A 24,453-nucleotide genomic window follows, 5' to 3' on the forward strand; every position below is an offset into this window, starting at 1 on the left:
GAAGATGTGGCTGCACTGGCACTACACTACTACAATCCTCATTCAAATGTAGTGTGTCTCATCTCCACGAGGCAGATCTGAGGTACTTCACTGGTAGGATCTAAACAGATACGTTGTGTCATTCTGAGGTCAGAACTACTCTTTATACCTTTCTTTCAGTGCCTAAACTGACTGGTTTTGTCCCATGTTCTTACTCACTTACTCTGAGGGATGAATTCGTTGAAATAGCTGAGGTGTGGCAGAGGTTCATGGAAGCAACACAGGCTTGTATTGATCCTGTTCATTAATGTACACAAAATAGGCTCAGCTCATCTACCCTGAATCTGTTCTCTAGTTACTGATTACAATGATGAATAATGAAATTTTTATGGATGTGAATAAGGAGTCATTGCTCCCATCTGTATCCCAAAGAAGCAGCTGATGGCCAGGGAAAGGTTTAATACTTTTCACCTTGACTGAAGGAACAGTTTTATACAATGCAGCTCCATGGGACTGTGGAGTCTGTCTGGGTGATGAGGGGCAAAAGTCTCATGTATGGCTATGCCAGCCAGGGGCGCTCAGATGTAATCACTAAAACAAGTTATGGTCATTTCTATAAAAGTGCTGTTGGTGCTTAAATTAGATGCCAGACCAGCTAGCTTTGAGGGGAGATCTGTTACAGAGAACAGACAAGGCCAATTTTCCAACCACGTGTTTTAAAAAGGACATGACATTTTCTTCTCAAGTGGATCACTGGTTAGTTTATTTCTGTTGCAACGAGGAATTTTCTGAGACTAAATCCTGACTTCATTGAACTGAATATGACCATAGGTAAGGTACAGTTTTAAATGCTAGAAGAGGGCAAACTGGTAAGAAAATTCACTTGTTGGAATCTCCCTTGCATGGTTTGTGCTTCTCTGCTCCTTACAGAATGGGCAGTTTGGCCTGACAATGAAGTAGAAATTTGTGTTTCATATGACATTACAACACAAGCTATCAGGCTTACAGAAGTTTAACTATTTAAACAGAAGCAAAATCAACAAAATCAATTCAGTGGGATATACAGTTATTAACTATTAACAAGGACTCATATACAGTCTCAAAATAATGTACCATCTGACTCATCTTTCAAACAAAAGTTATTTAATGGGATCAATAATTTCCCCACTCAAGAGCTTTCATGAATTCCTCTTCGGTAAAAGAGAGCATCTTGGCAGCTTCAATGTGCATCTGAAAAAAAAAAAGTGAGCAGAAGGTGAAATAGTATGAATGACCAATACAAAATCCTGGCTAACTGGGATATTTTATGGATTTTAATAAAGCACAAAAATTCCTGAAAATCTGACAACTCTTGTGACTTCTCTTGAAGAACACATGTAAGAAAACTGGTCCACGTTCTTTCAAGCTGATCAATATTCAATTTAACATTAAAGCTATTACAAAGCAAAATTCATCCTACTCCTAATATTGAATGTCTTTGGGGAATTTTTTCCCTCTATCATTCTTCAGGCTCTGTCTGCTCTGTGCATCTGAACCTGCCACACAAACACTACACAAATAGCCTAAATCAGGTTTTTCTAATTCATTCAACAAAAGGCCTGTTTGAAGCAGACTTGAAGTCCTTCCACTTTGTGAATACTGAGTACATGTGAACTTCAGCTGCCCTTCCTCAGTGCCTTCTGCCAGAAGCTGCAAGGGGCAGGGTTAGCTCCAGTCTCTTCAGAAAGAACAACTTACAGCATCCTTCTGTGAGTAACACTTTTTGTATGAAAAGGTAAGTGGCTTTCTCTCCCATCTGTGGTTCTGATACAGCATTTGTAATTGCTTAGAAATGTATTTAATGCAGTTTGTGACATCTGTCTGAGACCATGGGTTTGGTTCCCAGTCAAACAGAAATGCTGCTCTGTGACACCCATTTCAGTGAATTCATGATCCAGAGGACAACGAGCTACGTCATCTGGAAGAACATATTTTGAGTGAATGCTGTGTAGTTTTCATTCTCACAATAAAATTGCAGAGCTAGAATGGCCAGCCAAAGGCTAAGCTAGCACTATTGCTGCTAGGTGAATCCCCAGGATCTTCTCTGCATCCTGTTACTGCCAGAAAAATTCTCTTGCACTGGAAATACATAAGCAGCCCCTCTTATTCCACTTACCTGTCCTCCTTTGCCCTGTGCTGGGGAGGTATTCCAGATTCAAAAGTGTAGTTTCATATTGCAATTCCCAGTTCTTATGATCAGGGTGCAAAATACACACACTTAAGTTGCCACTTCATACAGAACTATTCTTCCTCTTGGGGCTCAACAGCTTCAAAAGTGTTTACTAAATGTCTGGTGATCACTGAGTACTCAAAGGGTAAATAAAATGTTCTATTTTCTTATCTCTAAAGCTGGCCCTTCTTAAAGGGGGTTCTGCTCAACAAGCCACCATACATTGCTTGCTTTAGCTGTCTTACAGGCTTGGTTTGAGAGTGCAAGTGCACCGACTCCATCCCAAAATGAGTCCCATGAGATTCTGCAGAGTAAGTAATTGTAAGTGTCCCACTCTGTGGTGTTAAGGTCCTGTCCAGCCCATAGCTCTACATGTCTCATGCAGCCTCAGAAGGAGATGCAATGATGGAAATGACTGCACACATCCCAAGTATTTTAAGTGAAAAGTGTGATGGAACTAGTAAGAGGAAAATAATTTGATTTGGGAAATATCTCTTAGTATACATTCTTCTCATTTTAATTTCCTTCCATGTAAACTCACAATTTTCAGGATTACTTTACTGGACAGTAGATACATTTAGCTAGAGGTTGTTAACTGAAATACACCCATAGTCTGCACCTTACCTTTTGTCTCTTCAAAATATCAATTAACTTTAACTGCTTTTTAAAACCTGTAATTAGCTCTCCTTTTTGTTTCTGCAGTTTCTTGTTTTCTGTTTTTAACTCTTCGATCGTTTTGAGTTCTTGGTTAGCTACATCCTACCAAGGGAAGAAAGGGAGAAACATATTTATTGTGAAAATGGTGCTTTAACCAATGAAACCTGGCATTACATAAGAAAATGACAAACAGTAGTCACACATGACACTTCTGAAAATAAATGGGATTAATCAAAATACTCCCACATTAAAGCTTAAAAAAGAAAAGAAAATCTTGGCAGTAAGAGCCATGGTTTGCCTTTGTATGTGTTAGGTGTGCATGTGTACTTCTCCCTCTTTCTAAACATGTCTCATTTTCACACAAATGAGGAAAATCAGAAAGTCTTTAACTTCATTCTGTACATTTCTTTTCCTGCAGAGGCTGCAGTAGTATCCTCTAAGATAACTTATTGAGGCCTTATGTGACTTGCTCCAAGTAAATTTTGAGGCTGCCTGTAAGAAATATGAAGCTTCCAGGCCATCAGGGTTTTTGTCTCATTCTAGGCTTTCTGAGTGCCTACAGACTGGAAATTGCTTTCCTAAGCTAGTACCTTGTTGCTTTGCTTCAGTTTATTCAGCTCCCCTTTGTGCTTCTCCACTTCCTCCAAGGCCCTGTTTAAGCGAACCTCTGTTGCACTCTGAGTGGCTGCAGCCTGCTTCTGGGCACGCTTCAGACTCTCCAATTCCTATTTAAGAAGCAAAGGACAAACCAATAAAAACATTATGAATTATGGTGTTCTAATGAATCCTGTATCAACAACACACAAAAAGGCTCACCCTTGAAAGCTGAAGAGTCTGTGAACTTCTTTGGCCTGTAACAGAATCTGTCTCAAAGACAACTCTACTGTTAAAACAACCCCTTTTCCTTTGAAATCTTGAAAAAGGATCTTACTCATCTTTATTTTTTTTAAGTTTCTCTTGAGGTAACTTGTGAAGCTGATCATATAAGACTGAAAAACCTTGTATGATCAGTCAGAAAAAGAGAAAAAAATATCACTATGTCACTCTGTGAAAGATTCTGGAATGGTGGGTCTTGTTCCCAGCTGCTTCTTCCCACCTGCTCCTTTCACCTCTTTGCCCCAGAGATTAGTACATGCAATTACCACCAAGAAGTTAAAGCAGCCTACTGCAGATGGCTCAGGGTAGTAACTATTTCATCTGGCAGAAAATAATTCGAGTGTTATGGCACCAATCAAAGCAGTTGTCTCTTGACTCTGCTGACACTATTTCATAGTGCTGTAAGTGGGGAAATGAGAGAAAGAAACCAACTTGAGGAACAGAATAATGAGACTAAAGATCAGGGAATACAGATACAAAGTAAAAGGAATAAACAGCTCTGGCAGAAAGAGCACATCGTGTGTTTTATGAAAAAGAAATAGACTTTTTCTTTGAAGTATCAAATTTTTAGTAATGGGCACAGGAAGTTTCATCAGGGTAGAGAGGGGGCTTGCTGATAATGAGGCGGCCTTCAGGCTGCCTCATTTCTGAGCAACTGTTCTATTTTCTCAATTCTACACCTGTTCTGTAGTGGTTACTCAAGACTTCCACATCATTTATCCAAGAAATACATACTAATTGACCTCTTTGTCTTGTATCAAGATGATGGAGTAGTGAATGAAGTCTATTACATCTTTTGTGCTATATATTTTATTCTGCATTAATATGAAAAGCTTTGGAATAGTCTTTCAAGCATTTAATGACCAAAAAAAATAGTCTACATGCAATGCAAATGATTTATCGCTAATCAGATCATTTAATGAAAGAATTCTAAGAATCCTTTTAGGGATTTTTGACATCTGCTGTCACACATAATACCTTATCAAGGACTTTTGCAAGTAATCTAGTGAGGGTACATTGTTAAATATATTAGACTCCAAGTTTTTAATCTTAAAAATGCCTGAAATAGATGTTTTATTTTGTAACTAGGCAAGATTTCTGCCATTTCTTCAATACTTTAAGTCAAAGCTGGATTAGTTTTATCATATAATATTTCTCTAAGAGTGGGGAGGATAAAGAACTGTGTTTTAAAATTGCATCCCATTTCAGTTTCTGGATTCTCCCCACTGTTCTGCCGTGGCTGAGGCACTTGAGTAGCAGCAGGGGCTGTGATGGCCCACGAGTAACCCTCACCAGCAGCAGTGCAGGCAGCACTGCTATCTTTAGGAAGCTCTGCAACACCTCCCCAAAAAACAGTTCTGAGAGAAGGTGTACTTAACATCAAGCCTTTCTTCAAGGCAAGTGGTAACCTCCTGCACAACAGCTTAAAAATAATAAGAGTACAACTTTGGTGTTTCCCAGACCACTATCTAACATTAAAGCTTCGCTGAGTAAGTGAGAGAGAACACAAAGAAAAGAATATTCTTGTAGACCAGTGGTGAAAAACAGATGAGAAAGGTGATAGCATTTATGAGATCAACTAGAGAGAAAAATTGAAATGCTGGAAAGAAAAAGATGGAAATTTCTGGGAGCATCAGAATTCAGTTACTTCCTTAGGTGGGTGCTGCAGCAGTAATGTTTACAGAGACTGAACACCAGAAGAAGAAAATTTAAAAATAATGAAATAGTTGCCATGTTTCATGTAAATTGTGAAAAACAGGTGAGAATCATTGCCTAGGCACATACAAAAAGTACCTGGGGGATTAATGAATTTAAAACACTTGATAATCTAAGGAGTTTGGGGAAGCATGTATCACATCTTAGGTCTACCATCATCTACACTACAACAACAGAAAAAGCAAAAACAAGCCCCAAAATCAGAGGTTTCATTTGTGCTCTCAGCTATACAGAAAACCTTCTCTAGACTGAGTCATGAGAGTTCAGCAGCACAGTAGCACCATTTCAAGCCTGTGCTCACAGGAAATTGCTTTTAAACACGTCTAGAATTGATCTACACTACATTAATTAAATAGGGTTGAATAATACTTCATATCAAAAAAATAGAGCAGTTTTTAGGCTTCTAAATCCACTGGAGATTTAAGCAGTTACTGCAAAATTATTTTTATATGCATGGTTTTTGCAGTTAGATAATTTATTATAGCAGAGAAAATATGTAAAATAACTTCTGAATTAGCAGAAAATCTTTCATTACATATACTTGCCTTTTTTTGCTGTCTTAGTATTTTAAAGGATTACCACTGTTTTTCATGACCATGACTGATTGGCAACCTTGAGGAATTTTAGAAAACACCATCTATAAGGAAGCAACTGAGGATGGTAAATCCAAAACAAAGACCAGGGAGGGAAGAGACCATATTCTGGCTATGGTACCTGTACAGGGGAAGTGAATAAACCTTTCATCCCATTGCCTAACTACTTTCTAACTGTGACTGTGTGCAAGGAAGTGGTGGAAATTGCCACTCCAGAAGGCTGTAAGTACAGGCTAAACAAATTTATTCAAACCCGGATGGTTTGAATATAATTTGTCCTGTCTTGCTTTAAGAGAAGGAACTAAATTACTGTAAATCTCTAGGCCCTACTGACTGTGAGCTGATGAGTAGCATAAACACTAGTGAATATTTTTCCTCACAGAATCACAATCAGTTTAAGGGGATTTAAAACCTCCAAGTATCTGCACAAAAAACCACATGGACCATGTTAGTTTTAAAATGCCAGAACTATGAAACATTAAGATACAAGCATGCCCCCATAAATCCATACTATGATTTAATGAAGTATGAGCCTTTGATGGGCTGAGCTGTGTTCTGTTTTCCCCAATTTTTTAACTGAAACATTCTCCTGGTTGCATTACAAGTACTACCCAACACTCTATGCATTACATGGTTTTGAAGTCAACCTCTCTAGCTCTGAGTAATTAAAGAAAAACACATGCTGCCCTTAAGATTAAGTTCCAAACAAAGCAAGCTGTGTCTGCAGCCATCTGCTGTGGGACAGCAGCCACGCTCACTTGGGCTCAGCCACACTGCAGGGCCTGTTTTTCCATGGGCAACAACAAGCACATCCCTTCCTTTACCTGCACAAGATACCATGATAAGCTGCAGGTGCTTTAAAAAAAATGTTCACTCGGTTAACAGCTTACAGTAGAATTTAAAGAAGCAATTTTAAAAAAATTATAATTAAAATCCAAAAAATGGAATTTCCTTGTACTTTTCAGGATAAGTTTTTAAATTTGACAGCAGTTGCTGAAAAGGTGGTTTTGGCTCTTGTGTGTCTTTTACATAGGAATTTAATTTCAAAGCACAGAAATATATGACTGTAAAAGCAGAAGAAGAAGTTAGCAAAATATATTATTTCTTCCTTTAAAAAAATTAGGCCATTTAAAAATACTATTTATAAATTAGCAGACATTGAAGCACTAATGAGATCTTTGGACATGGCTCTATCACTCCATCAGTGATAGAGCCTTTTTGAGATAAATAAGACTAATATCTGCAATACCTTTTCTAGTGCAGTGACCTCTTGTTGTAACCCTTCAGCTTTTTTGTTTGCTTCTTGTGACAACATTTTGTACTTCTCAATCTGAGACTGCTGCAGGCTGATTGTTCGTTGCAGTCTTGAGTTTTCTTCCTCAGTATCTTTAAGCCGAGTTCCCAAATTCCGATTTTCATCATCCTGTATGGCAGTAATTAGCAAAAAAACCCAACTAAATTATTGCAGGAAGGATAGCAGGAGGATAATACTGTAATAATGTCTTGTAAATAAAAGGCAGTAAGAATATATGTGTGTAGATTTAGAAACTGCAACAAGACTAAGAAAACAAAACACCATTTTACCAAGATAATACTTTAAAAAGCAGTAACACTTCTCATTTAATAGTCGGCTGTCTTTTACTTGAAACTGTCTTGTAGCAGTATGTAAAACACTTCTCACAGCTCAAAGGTTTTGAAAATAATCAAAATGTTATGGAATTATATGAATAACAGTGGTACATAGATATTTTGTGACATAGATACATATATTTTTTTGTGAGAATAGCTAAATGCACATATTAGGAAAAATTATGGGGAAAAGAAGAGAATATAATTACTGATAAACCACTCCATTATGTTTCAGGAGATTATCTGCTTGTGACTTAAAAGCAGGCTAATGATCCAGGATACATCAAGTATTCAAATTTAAGATTCTCTTAACATGAAGTGAGTCCTGTCTTAGATTCATGACCTACTGGCAATTACATCCCACATTAAGCATTATAATTCAAGGCATTTTTCTTTTACAGCCTTTCAAACATTGTAAGTGAATACTAATGTAGATTGTTTCAGAGACACATTATGCCCTGCTTTTATTTAAGCAAAAGGAACCAAGGCATATACAGAAATGGAATTTCTGTGAAAAAAGTCTCTCTCTGCTGTTCTCTCAGCCCCTTGGAATACAAGCTTCCCACCTGGGAAATCTGCATGCTTTATCCTAAGCTTCTCATGACTTCATGTACCTCAGAAACTCCCACCTCTTTAAATTTAAACAGATTTACTGCTTCCTTATAACAATTGGACTGTGAATTGGAACCAAACCCAGAATCTATCTCAAGGCTTTGCCAAAAATGAAATTTTTGCGACCTTCTGAATGTAATAGTTATTTTCACACCAGAGAAACTAGAACCCAAAATGATAAATTTACATACAAAGTGCTAAGGGAGCTGGACTAGAAAAAGTACAAGGTTGTCTTCTGTCATCTGCTACAGTAACTGAATTCTGTCGTGATTTTGGCATGGAATGATGAAGTTCAATAGCTACTGACAAAAATATATTTGATTTGAAAATTACTTTAAAATCTAATGTACCAACTTTCTTCTGACCACAGCATAGAAGTATTGAAATGCAGAAGAACCTGTGTTGATAAAAATACAGATATAAAATATCAAAATCTAATTACTTCTAAAGATTTTCTTCATGTAGTTATCTCAAAAAGCCTGTTTACTATCATCCTGCTCCTTAACACTAAATTAAAGGCTTGTAAGAAAATATATAGGTGTTTTGCCATATGTTCTTAATGTCATCATCACTTCTGGGCCTGGGGAATAGGTGGAGGAAAGCATTCTGAAGTTAAGAGACCACAAATAAAAACAGTGCAGTTATGTAAAATGGAAAGTTAGTTCAAAAACCTTGCTTGATTACAAATACATGAATAAGAAGTGAATCTCTCTGGCAGACAGATATGAACTACTTAAGTTTTTACAGTTCAAGAGCTGTTTCAGCATCACTTTAAAATATACTGCCAGACAGTGCAGATCATAAAACTCACTTGTACAATCTACCAGTGAAATATCAGTGTAGCTTCACAATGCCTTAAGTTCAGGCTGATCTGCCCAGGTATGTAATTCCAAGTACTGTCCTCTGCAACAGTTGTACAGAGAAAGCCTGATTTCTGTTTTGATTATAATATTCCACTTAAAATGGAAGCTCTTTCCACACTTTGATCCACTGATGACACTGAAAGCACCTGACTGTATTTCTCAAGATTTTCTATTTCTCAAGCTGGTCTATTTCTCATTCTACTCTAAACATCCATCTCAGCCCAGCAGCCCACTCTAGGCACCACTCCCCTTCTCTCTGTACTCCACCATCTGCATTTCACCACTGCTGTGTCCTCCTCCTCCTTTTTCTCAGGCTCCCAATACAGAAATTACCACCCCGACTCTAAATTTGTATGGTATTTTTAAAAAATAGAACATTAACTCTTAATACTTGAAACAGAAAAGTTGAGAGAATTCTGGTTTGAGATTATTTGTTAAAGAGGAACCTATTCAATTTCTAGATTAAAAAATTAATCCCTTACCTTTTTCCTGCATTCAAACACTATATTTGCCAGGTCTTCCTGTATCACACGTAATTTTGCCTTAAGAAATCTGATTTGAGATTCTGTGAGCATAAAAAGTTACATTTAATATACACAAGTACTCATTATTCTATGCAGACAAGAACCAAAACTGATGCAAGAACTCACTTTCATCTTCTTCTATTTAAAACCATATGACATTGTTTATAATTATTGAAGAGACAAAGAGGCAAATTTATAGGCAAATAAAAACTCAGATTTCTAAAAAAGTGTTTGCAGGTTTCTCATTCTTAGGCAAAGCTTTGTATAGATTTTTATCCTTTCAATGACTGAACTTGACATCTTTAAATTGTAAAAGACTCATAATTCTCAACACCGAAACTTACTGAAAACTTGCATCATACCATGCTGTACATGGCAGCACTTCTTGAGTTTGAAGGCAACAAAACTATATTGTATGTCTACATTGCAATCCAGCTGGAGCTACAACTTCTGTAGTTACAGCCAAAGTCATTTTAAACTGTGCATAACAAGGAATTTGAAGTAGGCTGCAAACCCCTCCTAACAGGTAAACATCCCTCCCACACAGTACTCTATGCTCTTTAAAAGTACACTGCTAACATTCTTCAACTAACAGTTTAAAATCAAATCCATGTAATCAGATGGGGGTTTTTTCCAAATGAAATACTGTCTTGCTCTTGGACAGCTAAGAAATGGACTGGCATGACAAAACAAGCTGTGTGGGAACAGTCTGTTCTCATACTTCCTATTCCCCAGGTCATGCACAAGGAACTTCCTCTGGACTTCCAGAAGCATCAAGCATGGAAACAGTCTGAGGATCAAGTTGACTAACACAGGAATAACCATTATTCCCAGTAGTTACAAGAGGAAAATAATATTGTGAAGGATAAGGACCTAGAGCTAAGGGTGGAGAAATGAATGGGTACATGTGTTCATTTGCTGTAACAGGAATTTAATTTCACCCATCTTCCCTCATCAATTGCAGCTTAAGCTCTAACTCGGCAGAGGCCAATAATAAGTACAGTTTAGGAAAACATCATGAAAAAATAAGATACAGGCTGACTTTTACTCCTCCTTTTATACCCTTGTTAGCTTCTGGCAACATGGAGACCATAATGAAACCTTCAGATTTAATCCCCTTTCAGGTACTTCTATACCATTAAGTTATTTGATTTTCTTCATGAAACATATTGTAGTTTGGCATTTACCATGCCCTGTAGCAATGAGCTGGCTAATTTAATTATGCTTTATGTGAAAGAGAAACACTTTGTGTAGCTTACTTTAAATTCAATTTAATGTGGCATTTACTAGTGTTTGCATTAAAGAAAGACAGCTTTCCCTTTACCATTACTGTTTTTATTAAAGAACTTTCAAATTGTCTTTACTTGTTTTGTTTTCAAACGGAAGATTCAAATTCAAGCTCTTCTGCACTCCTCATTGCACTGTACACTCTGAACATGTGTTTTTGCTAGTTCTACATCCTAGATTTGAGATGGGGTGGACAGAACTGTGCCATTCTCAAGATGGGGTAGCATCAATTATATAACAGTGTTATGGTAACAGTACAATATTCTGTTTTCTGCTATCTTCTGAAGGATTTCTAAAAATTCATTGCCTTTTCCACTGTGATCAGGCAGTAAGTTTATGCTTTTGGAGAATATTTAGTAATCACTAATTAAGGTAAGGCCAGCTCAGTAGTAAGTGTGGCTGGAGTTGTGTAGTAGGTGGGATTGGAAAGCTGTGTTTTCTGTCAGTGTTACTCTGCATCTTTAACACAGAATAAAAACTTGTGCTCCACCACCTCACTCAGTACTATGAGATTCTTTTGCAATATTTCATCAGTTTTAACTACCCTAAAATCATTGTTACATAGACAAATTTCTTTACCAGCTATCAATGTAAGCTCTGTGACAGATTCCTCTAGGACTATACTACTGCCTGTAAAAACTGGTTCTTTTTACCATCTTGTTCCCTCTTTTACTCAGCTATTAGTCCATAGACAGCTTCTGTCTTATTCAGCTGTGTGTCATTAAGAGCACTTAGCAGTAAAACCTGTGAAAATTCAAGTACACAACTAGAACTGAATCACTCTTGGGAGGTGCCCATGATCCAAATAATCTGAATTCTGACAAGGGGTAAAGATAATTAAACAATTAGCTTCCTAACTGGTCAATTTTAATCACCTGATGAGGCTGATAAGGGGGAGTATAATTTCATAGGATGGGCTTAGGTTATAAAATAACCAATGATTTAGGGCCTTATAAACAAGAAAATTACATCACAGAGACTCTGATACCCTACAAGAAAGAACAGATTTCTTGAATTCTTGAGATAAGATGAAGATTAACATGAAGTGCAACAATATATTCAAGTATTTTATTCCTATGTGTAAGGGTATATTAGATAAAAATAGAGCTTCATGTTCAGCCTTCTTTATGTCTGTGTGCTTCTATCTGCTGGTTACTGCAGAGTTAATTATAACCCCCTCCAAAACAGTCCCAGACTAAAATAATGTCTAAGCTACTGTCTTGGCAGCACTGTGGTAACCTGTGATTGTGAAATAAAGACAGGGAACCCAATTCCAGGAAGAGTGCTGCAAGAAGCTCAAGGAAAGGACAATACTATGGAACCTTATCACCATGTTGGCCTAAATAGCTGGGCACAGGCACACAGGCCTAAGGAATCCATTAGGAAGACTCCCACTGAACCTTCTCTGTAACAGGGCCTGCTTAATACCTGTGCCTGCTTCCCTGTGAACCCCCTAACTGTCCTGAGAGTCTGACACTGCTGGAATGCTCTGCAATAGCTTATTTACCACATTAAGGAGGCACTCAGAGTGTTTGAAACAGTCAATATCAAAATTCAAAATGCAAAAAATATCCAGAGGATTTTTATTTCATCATTAAAGTTACAGAAACAATCCTCAATACTCCCATACATGCCTTTGGTCCCTGATTACAAGGCACCAGTAATAACTCCTCTTGAGTTGCCTTGCATTGATTTGGTAGAAGTTTTGGTTCAGGAAGAAAACTATAAAAAAGTTATCTGAGGATCTGTTATGGGAGACTTGGTAACAGAAGATGTGCATAGAATTACATGAGGTTAGAAACCAAGCTATTTCTGTGTTGGCATGCTCGTTGACATCAAGCTGTTAGATTAAAAGGAGAGGGCTCCGGCACTTCCAGCTACCGGGGTGAATCTCTGACTTCATGCTCACTTCAGCATTGTAAAGAACTACACAAACTCACTTTTATCACACCAGAGCCAAAAAGACAGATGTGTGTCATGCCTTGAGCCTTGCTGGCAAATGCTGCAATCCCTTCCCTGCTCTGTTTCTAGGACAGACATAAACACACCATTTGCAATGGGAAAATATCTGGAGGATTCTAATTCAAGCACTGTAGCTGAAACACTACCTTGTTTCAGCCACTTGATGAGATCCACAGCTCTGGTCTGAGGAAAGGCTTTTGCCTCCAAAGGCAGAGCCTGTGCAAAGACTGAAGCTCATCTTTTTGGAAATACAAGCTTAGCATCCTGTACTTCTGTTTCCCCAGTGAAATGAATCAAATGTTATGCACTTATTCAACACATGTAACCATTCAAGTACTTCCCTACAGAGGTGGAAAGGAAGATAAAAATTCACTTTTCCACATAATCAGTCACATGTGACCTGATCTTCCTCTAGGCCTATGTAGAGAGGAAAAACCTTCTTTCCCTTTTCCTTCAGGTTAAGGGCTATAGAATTTTCTCTGTAATTTTTACGGAAACTCCTTTTTTTCTCTCCCCAGGAAAACCCATTTCTAACAGTCACGAAGCAAGAATAAACGTACTAACCATGGAAGGAAACTTACCTGCTCCCATTTCATTTCCAGCCCTTGGAAAAATATCATCATCTTGACAGTCTGGTAAGGCTCCTTTCTTTAGTCTTTCTTCAACTTTGCTAATTGTTTTTGTTAAAGAAAAACCTATGCAGTCTTCCAGTACTGCAACACCATCAGCACTTTGTACTTCCACATTTCTTATTTTTGAACTAAAAAAAAAGAAAACCCTAGATTTTAAATTTATAATACATCATATTTTTGTAAAATATTTTTAGTATTTGCTAAGAGTGTACAGTTATTTACCTGCATTTAATGCAATTTAATTACCTGCATTCATAGGAAAGATGCATCAATGGCAATTTCTCATTTACTTTCTTCAAGATACCTTTACCATATTCCACATAAATAATTACAAGATTTTACACACCATAATGTAGAAGGCAGAGAAACCACTACCATTTTCAGCTCAGAAGATTCTGGCATAGTCTTCTCATCTAACGAATAACTAAATCAGAGTAAAGCAAAGAAAGAGAGGAATGCTCTATTGGCTTTGGCTACTGTCCTGGGGTGATCCTCTATTCTTTGTTGTAGTTTCTGCTCTTTCCACTCCCTGCCACATTTTCTGTTGCCCCTGGCAGTACTCCTGCCTTATGACAATTTCTGCATCATTATTCAGCCTAGGAAACTTCACTGATCCTAGAAGCTGCATATCAACATTGTCATGAAACCAAAATGCAAGATAACACATCACCTACACAGGACATCTCCTCAGCTTTCTCCTGTAGAAAGGTGATCTCAGTTCTCACAGGATCTGAAACTCTTAAGTTCTTTTTCCAACATATCTTCATTCCAGCCTCCAAACTCCTCCTAGCTCCTAACTTTCTCCCACAACTTTTGGGCTGCCCCACAGGCTCTGTATCAGCACAACTCCACTTCCAAACCTCATGATGGGGTGCCAGCATAATGACCACCCCTGAACTGCCCTGAAGGGAGGTCTGAAGGGTCTCCCCAGGGCTGTAAGACAGCCTCAGCCTGTCAGTTCCATATCCTGCCACCTTGCAGACAATTTTCATCCTATTTTGGTATTATGCCATAATTCATGGCTCTTTCAATTTGCTCCCAGGCTCTTATCGATTTTTTGACTTTTCTCTCTTTGTCCAGATCTCCATTTCTTGGTTTTACAACCTTGAATTTGCTGCCTCCAGAGCCGAAGCTTCTCAGCTGGGAGCCCCTGGAATCTGTTGTATTACTGAGCCTCTTGTCCTGTGAGCCCAAATTCACAACAGAGGAGGCCCTTGAAGGCCTCCTGCTCCCCAGCACCAGTCTGATCACAAATCAGGCTGCAGCACCCAGGGGTGCTGGCCCAGGTTGCCTCAGGTGCTCCATTCTTGCTCACTGGGCCTCCTTTCACTGAAGGAGTTTACAGAATTCAACTGTCAGCCTTGAGAAGTGCTAAAGCAGAAAGCAACTGTTTCATTGCTGCAATATTAATCACATATGTTCACTGATAATTTCTGGTGCAAGTAAACAGAGATAGCCACCTGCTGGAAATGACTGAGGAAGTTTGATACATTTATTTGTATAAATATAAAAGCATACATCCATGAAATAACTTGATAGAGAAAAATAGCAACTGAAAGATTTCATGACAAATGAAATGAGATGTTTGATATACCTTGAAGTTGTTCTTTTTCCCTTACTTGCAGAGTATGGTCTGTTCTGAGCTGTGGGCACAGAAGGAAATTTCTTCTTGTTTTCTACCTAAAAGTTTTTTTCAAAAATTAGTGGGGTATTATTATTATGATTGAACTACTTTATTTCTAGTTTTTTCATGTTTTTTTTTTCCTTCTTCATATATCTAAACTAAAGGAAGTTTTCAAAGTATGCTTTTCAATCTTTCCAAATGACTTCTCAATTTTATTTGCACTCATCTTTAGCTTGCAACTTTTATGTCTCTACACCTTAACTGTAATACACCCAATAGCTCGTGGGAGTTTTTCCACACATACTTATAATAAATCTATGCACAAGCAAGGCTCTGAGCTTTTATCAGTATTCATCACTGGAATGTCATCATACCTTTTTTATGCATTATTTTAATCTTATAAAGTCCCCACTGAAGGAAGATTTAACAGTATTTCTGTTACTTTCACACAAATATTCTAAAAAAATTAAAGGGTTTTCTACTGTACTCTGATAAATAACTGCAGATGGTATTTTAGAAGCTTCAGATCACCTCATAAAAGTTTCAATGTAGTTGTAGTTAGAGACTATTGAGATTGTTCTTAATATCATTTTCCCATTATATCTTCTAAATTCAGTTACTCTGTTTATTATCTAGACAGTTATGATTAGGAGACACTAGCACTGTCTTTAGTGTTATACAGGTGAGGGAGGGAAGAGAGCAAGAAACTAATTATGTTCTAATAGTTTTCACTTGGAATTCTTAATTTGATGTTCAAAACACTGAACATTTCTCTCAATGCAGAGGAGAAAACAGAACACAGAAATTAAACATTTTGTAAGTCCACCTGACCACCAGTGGCACTGAGGAGCTCTGGTAACACTGTCCCTGTAGCACAGCTCTGGGCATCACTGCCCTTTGGCTTGGCACCCATCTAAGTCCCCAGTGTAGCCTCAAAACCATGAGCCATTATATTTTTGTAATTATGCTAGAAGAGAATTTAACCAGGATAGTTTTAGTACCTTTGCAAGCGAGTGTGTAAGAGATGAAACTTCGGGACAGAGTGGATCTCTGCAATTAAAAAAAAAAAGAAAAAGTAAACATTCACTGATCTACAATAATGTAAACACTCTGCAGTTAAAATACTACCCCCCTGTCAGAATCAGGAGAATAACATTTTATATGTCTACAATAAACAATATAGCTAAGGTGAGAACATATACTGAGCTCAAGCATAAATTCAGTCCCATCCACGGTGTGCCCAGTCTACCTCACCTGCAACCAAATCACCTGGTGAGTCTGTGGTATCTAATACAACAGTACTGATGTACCAGAATTCTGATCTTCTCTCTTGGAATTCAGGATGCTGGCTTGTTAGATCAATGATTCCCTGTAGCAAGGAGTACTCAGCCAAGAAGCAGAGTTACAGCTTCCCCAGGACAACCCAGAACCAAAGGCTGCCAGCAGCTCACTGGGTAACACATCACATAAAACCCCAGAACTCATACAACACAGTGAGGATACAACCAGTGTCCTCTACATCCTCCACCTGCCCTAGCAGGATCAGACTGACTGTTCTCAGGTCAACTTACAGGGACTGTCAGAGGAATATGAGGTGGAGCAATTTATAAATTAAGCCTCATAGAATTTTCTCTGAAATAAGTATTATAAATATGGTATCTATTTTACAGATGAATAAACCATGAATAAAAAAAAAGCAGCTTTCTTATCTGCTTGTTTGGCTGAAAACTGTGCTTCTTAGTAACTAAATTTCAGGTTAAGTGATTATTTTTCAAGTCTATTGAAATTAAGCAGAAAAGTTTTAGCATGCTGCATACTATTCAGGTCAAATTCCTTGTCAGATAGTTATTCAGATATGTAGATATAATTTTGCTTTCAAAATGAGTTACGTGAATATATATTATTGCAATGAAAGGCTATTTTTAAACTACTCTTTATAAATTTTTTACTCATTTAAAATGCCAGTTTATAGAAGATTTTGAATAAAATTTAAATTTCTGGCTCATCAAGTCACTTAATTTTTTTGCCAGGCTGATTTGAGCAAACGTTTAGATCTTGCCTTTAAAAATTTCATAGACATTCATCAACAAGAATTATCTGCACAAAGCCCTGTATTTTATTAATCCCAAAAACCCCAACAACAAAAAAAAACAACACAAAAAAACAACCTGGAGAAATCATCTGTGTGTGGCTGGCAACAGACTTCAAGAATAGGATGACTAGTTTTTGTCTATTTACCCCAGTTTCCTCAAGCCTTCTCCCTATTGGCTGGCTAGCTCTAGGAGCATGCAGAGGGTGAGGATTTGCTGCCACAGAAATAGCAGTGATGTTAGTCTGAGAAATATCAAAACGCAACACGCTCTCTACTCAAGAAAACCATTCTATTCCTTCCTTCAATAGAGTAGCTTGTTTCTACTGTATCTGTTGTCTTAGGGTCGCCTTAAAAAAAAAAAAAAAAAAAGGAAAAAACCAAATACGAAAAAAAAAAAAAAAAAGGAAAAAACCAAACACGAACAAAGCAAAACAAAAAAACATAACCTCACTGCATCTCTCAATTTCTCCTAATGGTTCTTCCCTGCCCACCCACGGCACCCCATTTTGCGAGCCCCCTCTGCGGCGGTGCGGCCGCACGGTCCGTGAGAGGAGGCACGGTCGGGCACGGGCACGGGCACAGCCGGGCTCGGGCACGGGCACAGGCTCAGCCGGGCACGGGCACAGCCACAGGCTCGGCCGGGCTCGGGCACAGCCACAGGCTCGGCCGGGCTCGGGCACGGGCACAGCCGGGCTCGGGCGCTGCCCATGCGCGGCCCTGCCCAGCGCCGCCAGCCGGGCCATGGCTGGCGAGAGAAAGTGTAAACAACATCTCATGGCACTGCCTCTCACCGGAGCTGCTTTGTTGCTAAGTAATTCACACGGGCTCGGGCACAGCCGGGCTCGGGCACAGCCGGGCTCGGGCGCTGCCCATGCGCGGCCCTGCCCAGCGCCGCCAGCCGGGCCAAGGCTGGCGAGAGAAAGTGTAAACAACAGCTCATGGCACTGCCTCTCACCGGAGCTGCTTTGTTGCTAAGTAATTCACATTTCCCTGCAGACAACATGCTGCTCGTACTCCAGAACAAATTCATTTAAAATATACGTTGACTTAAATATTTTTTGTCTTTTTTCTGTTTTGCTTACTCATTTGTTTTTTCCTTTCATCTTGTTATTTTTTCCCCTCGGTACCACCTCCTTCTTTGCTTCAGTTCCTCCCTTCCTTCCAGATGCTTTAGTGTTCATTCTCCTTAAAGGAATCAATATGAGATAGTTCAAAAATATCTCAAGTGCTTCCTTGAGATTTAAGGCCTATCTGCTTGCAAAATTTAGAAAGAAAAGAATTTTTAATTAAATATTAAATACTTTGAACTAATCTAATTAAATGGCCTCAATGTTCACTCATGGATAATCAGTGTGCCTAATTCCTAGCACACATTTCTGATTTTTTTCACTACAGCATGGCATTTCCAGTCTTCTCTCATGTAAACGTTTACCAGAACACTATGTTTACCAGACTGTGGTTGTTTTAAGGTGTTTTAATTTATGTTGGTAATTGGTAGGTCAGCTGATACTCTGACATGCTAATTGCCCTTTTTGGTTTTTGTTGTTTTTTGTTGGTTTTTTTTTTAATTCTTGCAACACTTCAATTTATTTCTAATGTGTACCATCAAAGCTAATAATTCCCTTTGTGAGGCTGAATCTTCCAATCATGTTACTTCATAAAACAGCCCTAAAACCCAACTCCAGTTTGAAGTTCTTAAAAATTCTGTCTAATGTTAAAAATCCATCTAACAGAACATAAAACTAAAGTGACATCCAGAATTTATTTTAAAAGCATGATTATACTGACTAATAACACATTAAGTTTCTAGTCCCTCACTCCCTCAGCTATGGTTTTAAAATAGGTCAGGAATCAGTTTAATTGTAGTAGCAAACTTTTGCTGGTAGTCAGGCTTCTATCATAGAAGCTGTCTTGGTGTCACACTTTTTGTGTACTGAAAACCCCTTTTACTTTCAGAAAAACCCCATGTCTTTTCTTTTATTCTATACAAAAGTAACTATTTGATCATCTTTATCACACCTTCATATACCCTATTTGAAAAGATTCCCAACTGCAGCTTAACATTTGAAGCATTTTGCTGTCTGTTCCTGTATCCTTCTTATCCAGATTAGTGGCATCATAAATTTATGAATTTACAGACCAGATCCTCGATAAACTGTGTAATAGTCTATCTTAAATTCACCGATTTCCCCCACTACCAATACACAAACCCTAGGACAACTAAGGAAATAATAATGCCCTTGCATGAATAATAGAATACACCCTGTCCCCGCTCAGGAGCTGTGGGGTTTGGACACTCGGGCTGTGATATCCAGGCCAAAGGCATGCAGGCCCAGCACTGTAATGGTATCCACATTCCAGAGGGTGGCAGCTCAGTGTTTGCCTGTCCTACGGCTTTGTGTTTGTTTTCAGCAGGCATTTCCTGTCCCAGGAACATTTAGGCCAAGTCAAATGTGAACCAGTACCTATTCCTTCACTTTGTCAGCTCAACTGTTAGAAACCATCCACTGCCAAGTGCCTACGGTTTGGTATTGCAAAGAAACCTGTGACCTTACTTTGCTCTTTTACAAAGGTCAGCACTTCTTAATATCTTAGATAGAACATTCCAGCAAAATTAAGCCTTCCTTGTAATAACAAAGAATAACGCTTGCTTAGGATCACTTTTTTTTTTTAGTAATAGGAAAAAAATTAGACTCCACCAATGCAGTATGCAGCAAAGATAGATAAAACAGGAGCATGGTTAGGACACAAGGCATGCAGGATCAGTGTGAGGTTCCCCACCAGTTATACACAGCAGTTGTAAAGCACATACCTCTGTCTGTCATCTTCAGGTGACTTACTCTGTGCTGAAACTGGCTGAGATAGTATCTTCTGTTGGCCTTTCTTCATTAAAAAAAAAAGAAAAAAAAAGCTGATTTTGGGAGACTCTAATCCATTAAAGATGAATTACCTATCCGTAAATCACAAATCACAGTAACTACAGTCTACTATGGAAAAGAATGGAAACTACAGTCTTCTGTGGAAAATAACTTTTGAAACACAGGAAGAGATGCCTAAAAATGAAAATGCCACTGCTGTTTTGTTGTTAAATGTATATCTGTGCAATCTGGCAGTGCCATGTGGTATATTAAGTACCCTAAAAATATTTCATTTTCTGCTATGTTTAGAGAAGAAAAGAACAGTGGTTTTGTTGTTGCTGTTTTCTAAAGGAAAGAGACTAGATGCTATTTTGGCTGTTTCATCTGCTCCTGTTCAAATGCCAAGCATTTAGCCTCAGCTTGTCACTGCTCAAGAGAAGAATATGTTTTCACAGTCCATAAAACTGAAGTTTCAGCAGTAGGAAAAGTGCATACAAGTACAGCTTTCCAGAATACTTAGTAATTTGCTTTTTAAGCCTTGTTTATTTGAATGACTGTACTTATAATAAATATTTCTAATATGTAGAACACCTTCTCCAAATTGTTTTGGGTATAAACCATACCTGCCCCATTCCCTTTTTATTCATTTGTCCAACTTTCATATGAAGTGTTGGCTCTATCTGGTTAAACAATAACATTGATAATAAACAGCAACTTTTTCTGTTTTGAGAAAGCTTCCTTCTTACTAAGTTCATGTTTTCTATTGATGTTGCTTATTCTTTGTATCTCTTTCAGCTTGAACAATGTAGATCCTATTTCACTAGGAGGTTACTGTAACAGTATCTGGTTTTCAAATACTAATTTTTAGTATTTAAGGCATAAAACCACCTACAGATACTTTTCTTAAAAAACTAAACAAGTTTTTAATGTGGTTTTAAGTATGTATCTGCATAAATGCTGTAGGCAGGTGTGTGAATGAACCTGATGAAATTACACAAAAACTATTTTTAATGTATTTTAATACAAGTTTACAACTTCGAAAAGAACTAAATTAAAGCTTACCTTGCATTTGAAAGCAACATGCTTTTAGTAGTCAAGGTCTAAATTTCTTTTGAAGCTGAACCCTGTGTGCATGTGAATCCAGACTAAATTACCTAACAGTCTGCTACTCACCATCAGTTCTTCAGCCTGACGCACCAGTTTTTCTGTTTTGGCTTCTAATTCTGCATTCAGTCGCCTAAAAGAGTAAGAATTTTTTATCAATGAGTTTTTGAAAAATTTAAAAGGAATAAATGTCAGCGTGACAGTATTTTTGCCTCAACAAAGTGACATTTTAATGATTCCTACAAAGGAATGCTGAAATACACTTCAAGGTATTAAAAAAGTTGTGTTTCAACAATTTCCTGTGTTTCAGCCAAATGAATAGTAATAAAACACACATATCCATTAAAAACCACAGTTTAGACTATAACTGTGAGAGGTGAAGGATGTCTTTGGTTTTGGACGTGCCATTTCTTAATACACATTGTATGTCTTTATTTCCTGAAGGTTTTCCACATTTAACACAGTCCTTCCTTTCAGTATACCATATATATCAGGGGCAGGGGTTGGGGAAGGACTCATGTAGGATAGCATTGCTTATCATGTATTTCAGGACGTGTTGCTGTAAGGATGTACAATTACAGTACTGAGGTGTTCCTGTGTTCTCATACAGCTCCTGGTGCTGCGACTGCCAGAGTTTGAGACGTGGCTCTCTGTGCGCCCTCACCACTCACCGGGGCTGGGCACTAACAGGTAACACACAGGGCATCCATTTAAAACCTTTACAGCTTTCAAGCTGTTTTTAACAGGCTTAAGCTTTTATACAGTCATAATTTAGAACTTAAGTCAATGTTCAAAGTACAGAAGAACCTCCCGTCCGGGCCTGGAGCCCGCCTGAGGCGGCGGTGTCCAGGGGCGTTGGCGCTGTCCCGCGGCCCCGGGCAGTGCCATCCGCCCTCTGCAGGGACGGGGCCGCGGCACCCGGGTACCGGGGACAGGGGCAGGGCCTCCTTACTTGTACTGCTCTTCCTTGGCCAGCCATGCTCCGCTCAGCGCCTGGGGGCTGCCGGCCGCTCTTTGCACCTGCAGGGAGGATGCGACAGTGAGCGGGGCGGGCTCGGCACGGCCCCGCTGCCCCGAGTCCGAGCCCGGCCCGAGCCGTCGCCTTACCCCGGGCAGATCCCCGCCCCGCCGGGCCGCGCCGACCGCCGACATTTTGTCCGCGCTGAGGCCGCTGTGGCGTCGCCTTCGCCCGGGCAACCGGCGGCCGCCCGCCCTCGCTCCCACCCCCCTGCTTCCTTCTCTCCTCCCCTCCGTCCATGGCAGGGCCCCAGCGACAGCCGCGGGGACGGGCCCGTGCGCAGGGAGCGGCTGGCACCCGGCAGGGCGCTGGGGTGCCACGGGTGCAGGTGAGGGGCAGGTGAAAGGGCTGAGGGGGCCATTACCATTGCTAGTGTAATAAATATTTATTACGGCCCTTCTGACCTTGCTACAGTTTGTCCTGCCAGCGTCCCCTCATTTCAGTGCGTTAATCCCCTGTTTGTGGCATGACGGCAGCTGTGCCACCCTCTGTACAGCTCTGGTGCTGCCATCCCTCTGTACTTCCTATACACACATTTCTGTGATTGTCGCCTGCTTTTAGCCGTGTCCTCTGCCACTTGTTTGAATCCCTCCACTATTTTTGTATCTCACCCGCCCACAGTTTGATTTTGCTGCATTTCTCTTTCCGGTCGCCCATGAGCTTGTTGCCACTCTCATCTGTCACAAAGTCTGAGAAACACAGAACGGGTCAGGTTGGAAGGAAGCACAGCAGGGTCTTCTGGTCCACCCTCCCAGCTGAGTGAGGGTCATCCCTGAGCACATGGCACTGGATTGCATCCAGATGCTTCTGGAGTATCTCTAGGGAGGGAGACTCCACGCCCTCTCTGGGCAGCTGGTTCCAGTGCTCCCAGTGGGTTCCAGTGCTCACACTGGGTTCCAATGCTCCCAGTGGGTTCCAGTGCTCACAGTGGGTTCCAGTACTCCCAGTGGGTTCCAGTGCTCACAGTGGGTTCCAGTTCTCCCAGTGGGTTCCAGTGCTCACAGCAGGTTCCAGTGCTCACAGTGGTTCCAGTGCTCACTCACTGTGCAGTAAAGAAGTTCTTCCTCAGATCAGAAATTTTCTGTGCCTCAGTTTCTGCCCGTTGCCTCGAGTCCCGTTGCTCAGCACCACAGAGTAGGTTGTGGATTACTTGCCCGCTCACCTGCTCTTTCACTCCCATCTCCTCTCCCAACTTCCTAGTGGATTGTGCCCCTGCATGTGACAACAGCCCAACTGTCCTGCACCAGGTATCTACACAGCAAGAATAACGTGGGTCTATACTGAGCGATGTGGGCTGCATGTGATTTCAATTAAGAGATTTGCACAAGGGAAATCAGAAGAGCTTTGCTGGCTGCAAGTAGAAGGTCTGTGCTGAAGGATTTCTGCAGAAGTATTACTTGTGATGCAGAAGAAATACTTGAAGGTTTTGAGCATTGAGATAGGCAATGTAATGGGACAAATAAGATGAAATGAAAGACAGGACAAATGTGATTAGTGAAAGGCAAAATATCAATATAGAAATATCAATATAGAAAATGAAAGTGTTTAGCACTAATGTTGATTCAAAAGTATTGGCACACAGAGGGAAAAGAGTGAGCCTATGAAAAATGTTATGGGGACTTTGAAAAAAAATCCATCAAGAAGTCAATCCATTTCCATAATTTTTATGTTTTTACTAATGAGAATAGCAAGGGGTTAATGGTGGCATTAAAACAAACAAACAAAAACAAACAAACAAACCCAAAAACAACAAAAAACCCCCCCAAAAAAACCAAAAAACCAACCAGAATTTAACTCCATCATTTGTGCTTTTGGTTTGGAAAACCTAAAAAGGTAAGGTCAATAGCAGAGATCTAACCTCTATGGGAAAAAGACTGGTTTTGTTAAGAAATAAATTAGAGATTGTATGAGACATTAACACCATCATAACCAAAGTAATGTTTTAGAAATATCTCTAGTGAAATCCTGGGGGATTTGAAGAGAAACGGGGGAACTAGAGAAGGAAACAAAGGTTGGTGGAATGAAGGCTAAGAGGAGAAATATGCTCTTTCCAAACAGGAACTTTTTTCCCCAAAAGTACTATTTCTTTTTGCAGAACTAAAATATCATCTTATTGATACTTTTACTTGTTTTAAAGTTCTTGTACAAAACTGCTATTAGAGCATAACACCTTAAAATGACAAAAGTATTAGCTAAAAGATCTCTGCTAGTTAGATAC

At 39.3% G+C, this 24,453-nt stretch overlaps 2 protein-coding genes across 5 annotated transcripts in view; one reads left to right on the forward strand and one right to left on the reverse strand.

The window, feature by feature from the left end:
* Positions 1-718: 718 nt before the first annotated feature.
* TEX9 (testis expressed 9) lies at positions 719-22,570 on the reverse strand. 4 transcript variants are annotated; one of them, XM_039723277.1, is made up of 12 exons: positions 22,325-22,570; positions 22,170-22,237; positions 21,287-21,350; positions 20,068-20,138; positions 16,165-16,213; positions 15,134-15,219; positions 13,489-13,667; positions 9,617-9,699; positions 7,280-7,453; positions 3,436-3,570; positions 2,813-2,947; positions 719-1,209 (listed from the first exon to the last, which is right to left on the reverse strand). In XM_039723277.1, exons 1-12 carry the CDS (start codon positions 22,367-22,369, stop codon positions 1,132-1,134), a joined length of 1,167 nt encoding a protein of 388 aa, XP_039579211.1. In that variant the 5' UTR covers positions 22,370-22,570; the 3' UTR covers positions 719-1,131. The 4 variants fall into 4 exon arrangements, with proteins under 4 accessions (XP_039579211.1, XP_039579214.1, XP_039579212.1 ...); XM_039723278.1 differs by lacking the exons at positions 15,134-15,219; positions 22,325-22,570 and having other exon boundaries at positions 791-1,209; XM_039723280.1 differs by lacking the exons at positions 15,134-15,219; positions 20,068-20,138; positions 21,287-21,350; positions 22,170-22,237; positions 22,325-22,570 and adding an exon at positions 17,702-17,811.
* RFX7 (regulatory factor X7) overlaps positions 21,890-24,453 on the forward strand; it is a 76,630-nt gene continuing 74,066 nt past the window's right edge. Inside the window, exon 1 of the mRNA XM_039723266.1 lies at positions 21,890-21,907. The gene's annotated coding sequence lies outside the window, so the exon portion shown is untranslated. The remainder of the gene's footprint in view (positions 21,908-24,453) is intronic.

The sequence above is a fragment of the Passer montanus genome, unplaced genomic scaffold (genome assembly GCF_014805655.1).
Source record: "Passer montanus isolate IOZ18808 unplaced genomic scaffold, ASM1480565v1 scaffold5, whole genome shotgun sequence".
Lineage (NCBI taxonomy): Eukaryota > Metazoa > Chordata > Aves > Passeriformes > Passeridae > Passer > Passer montanus.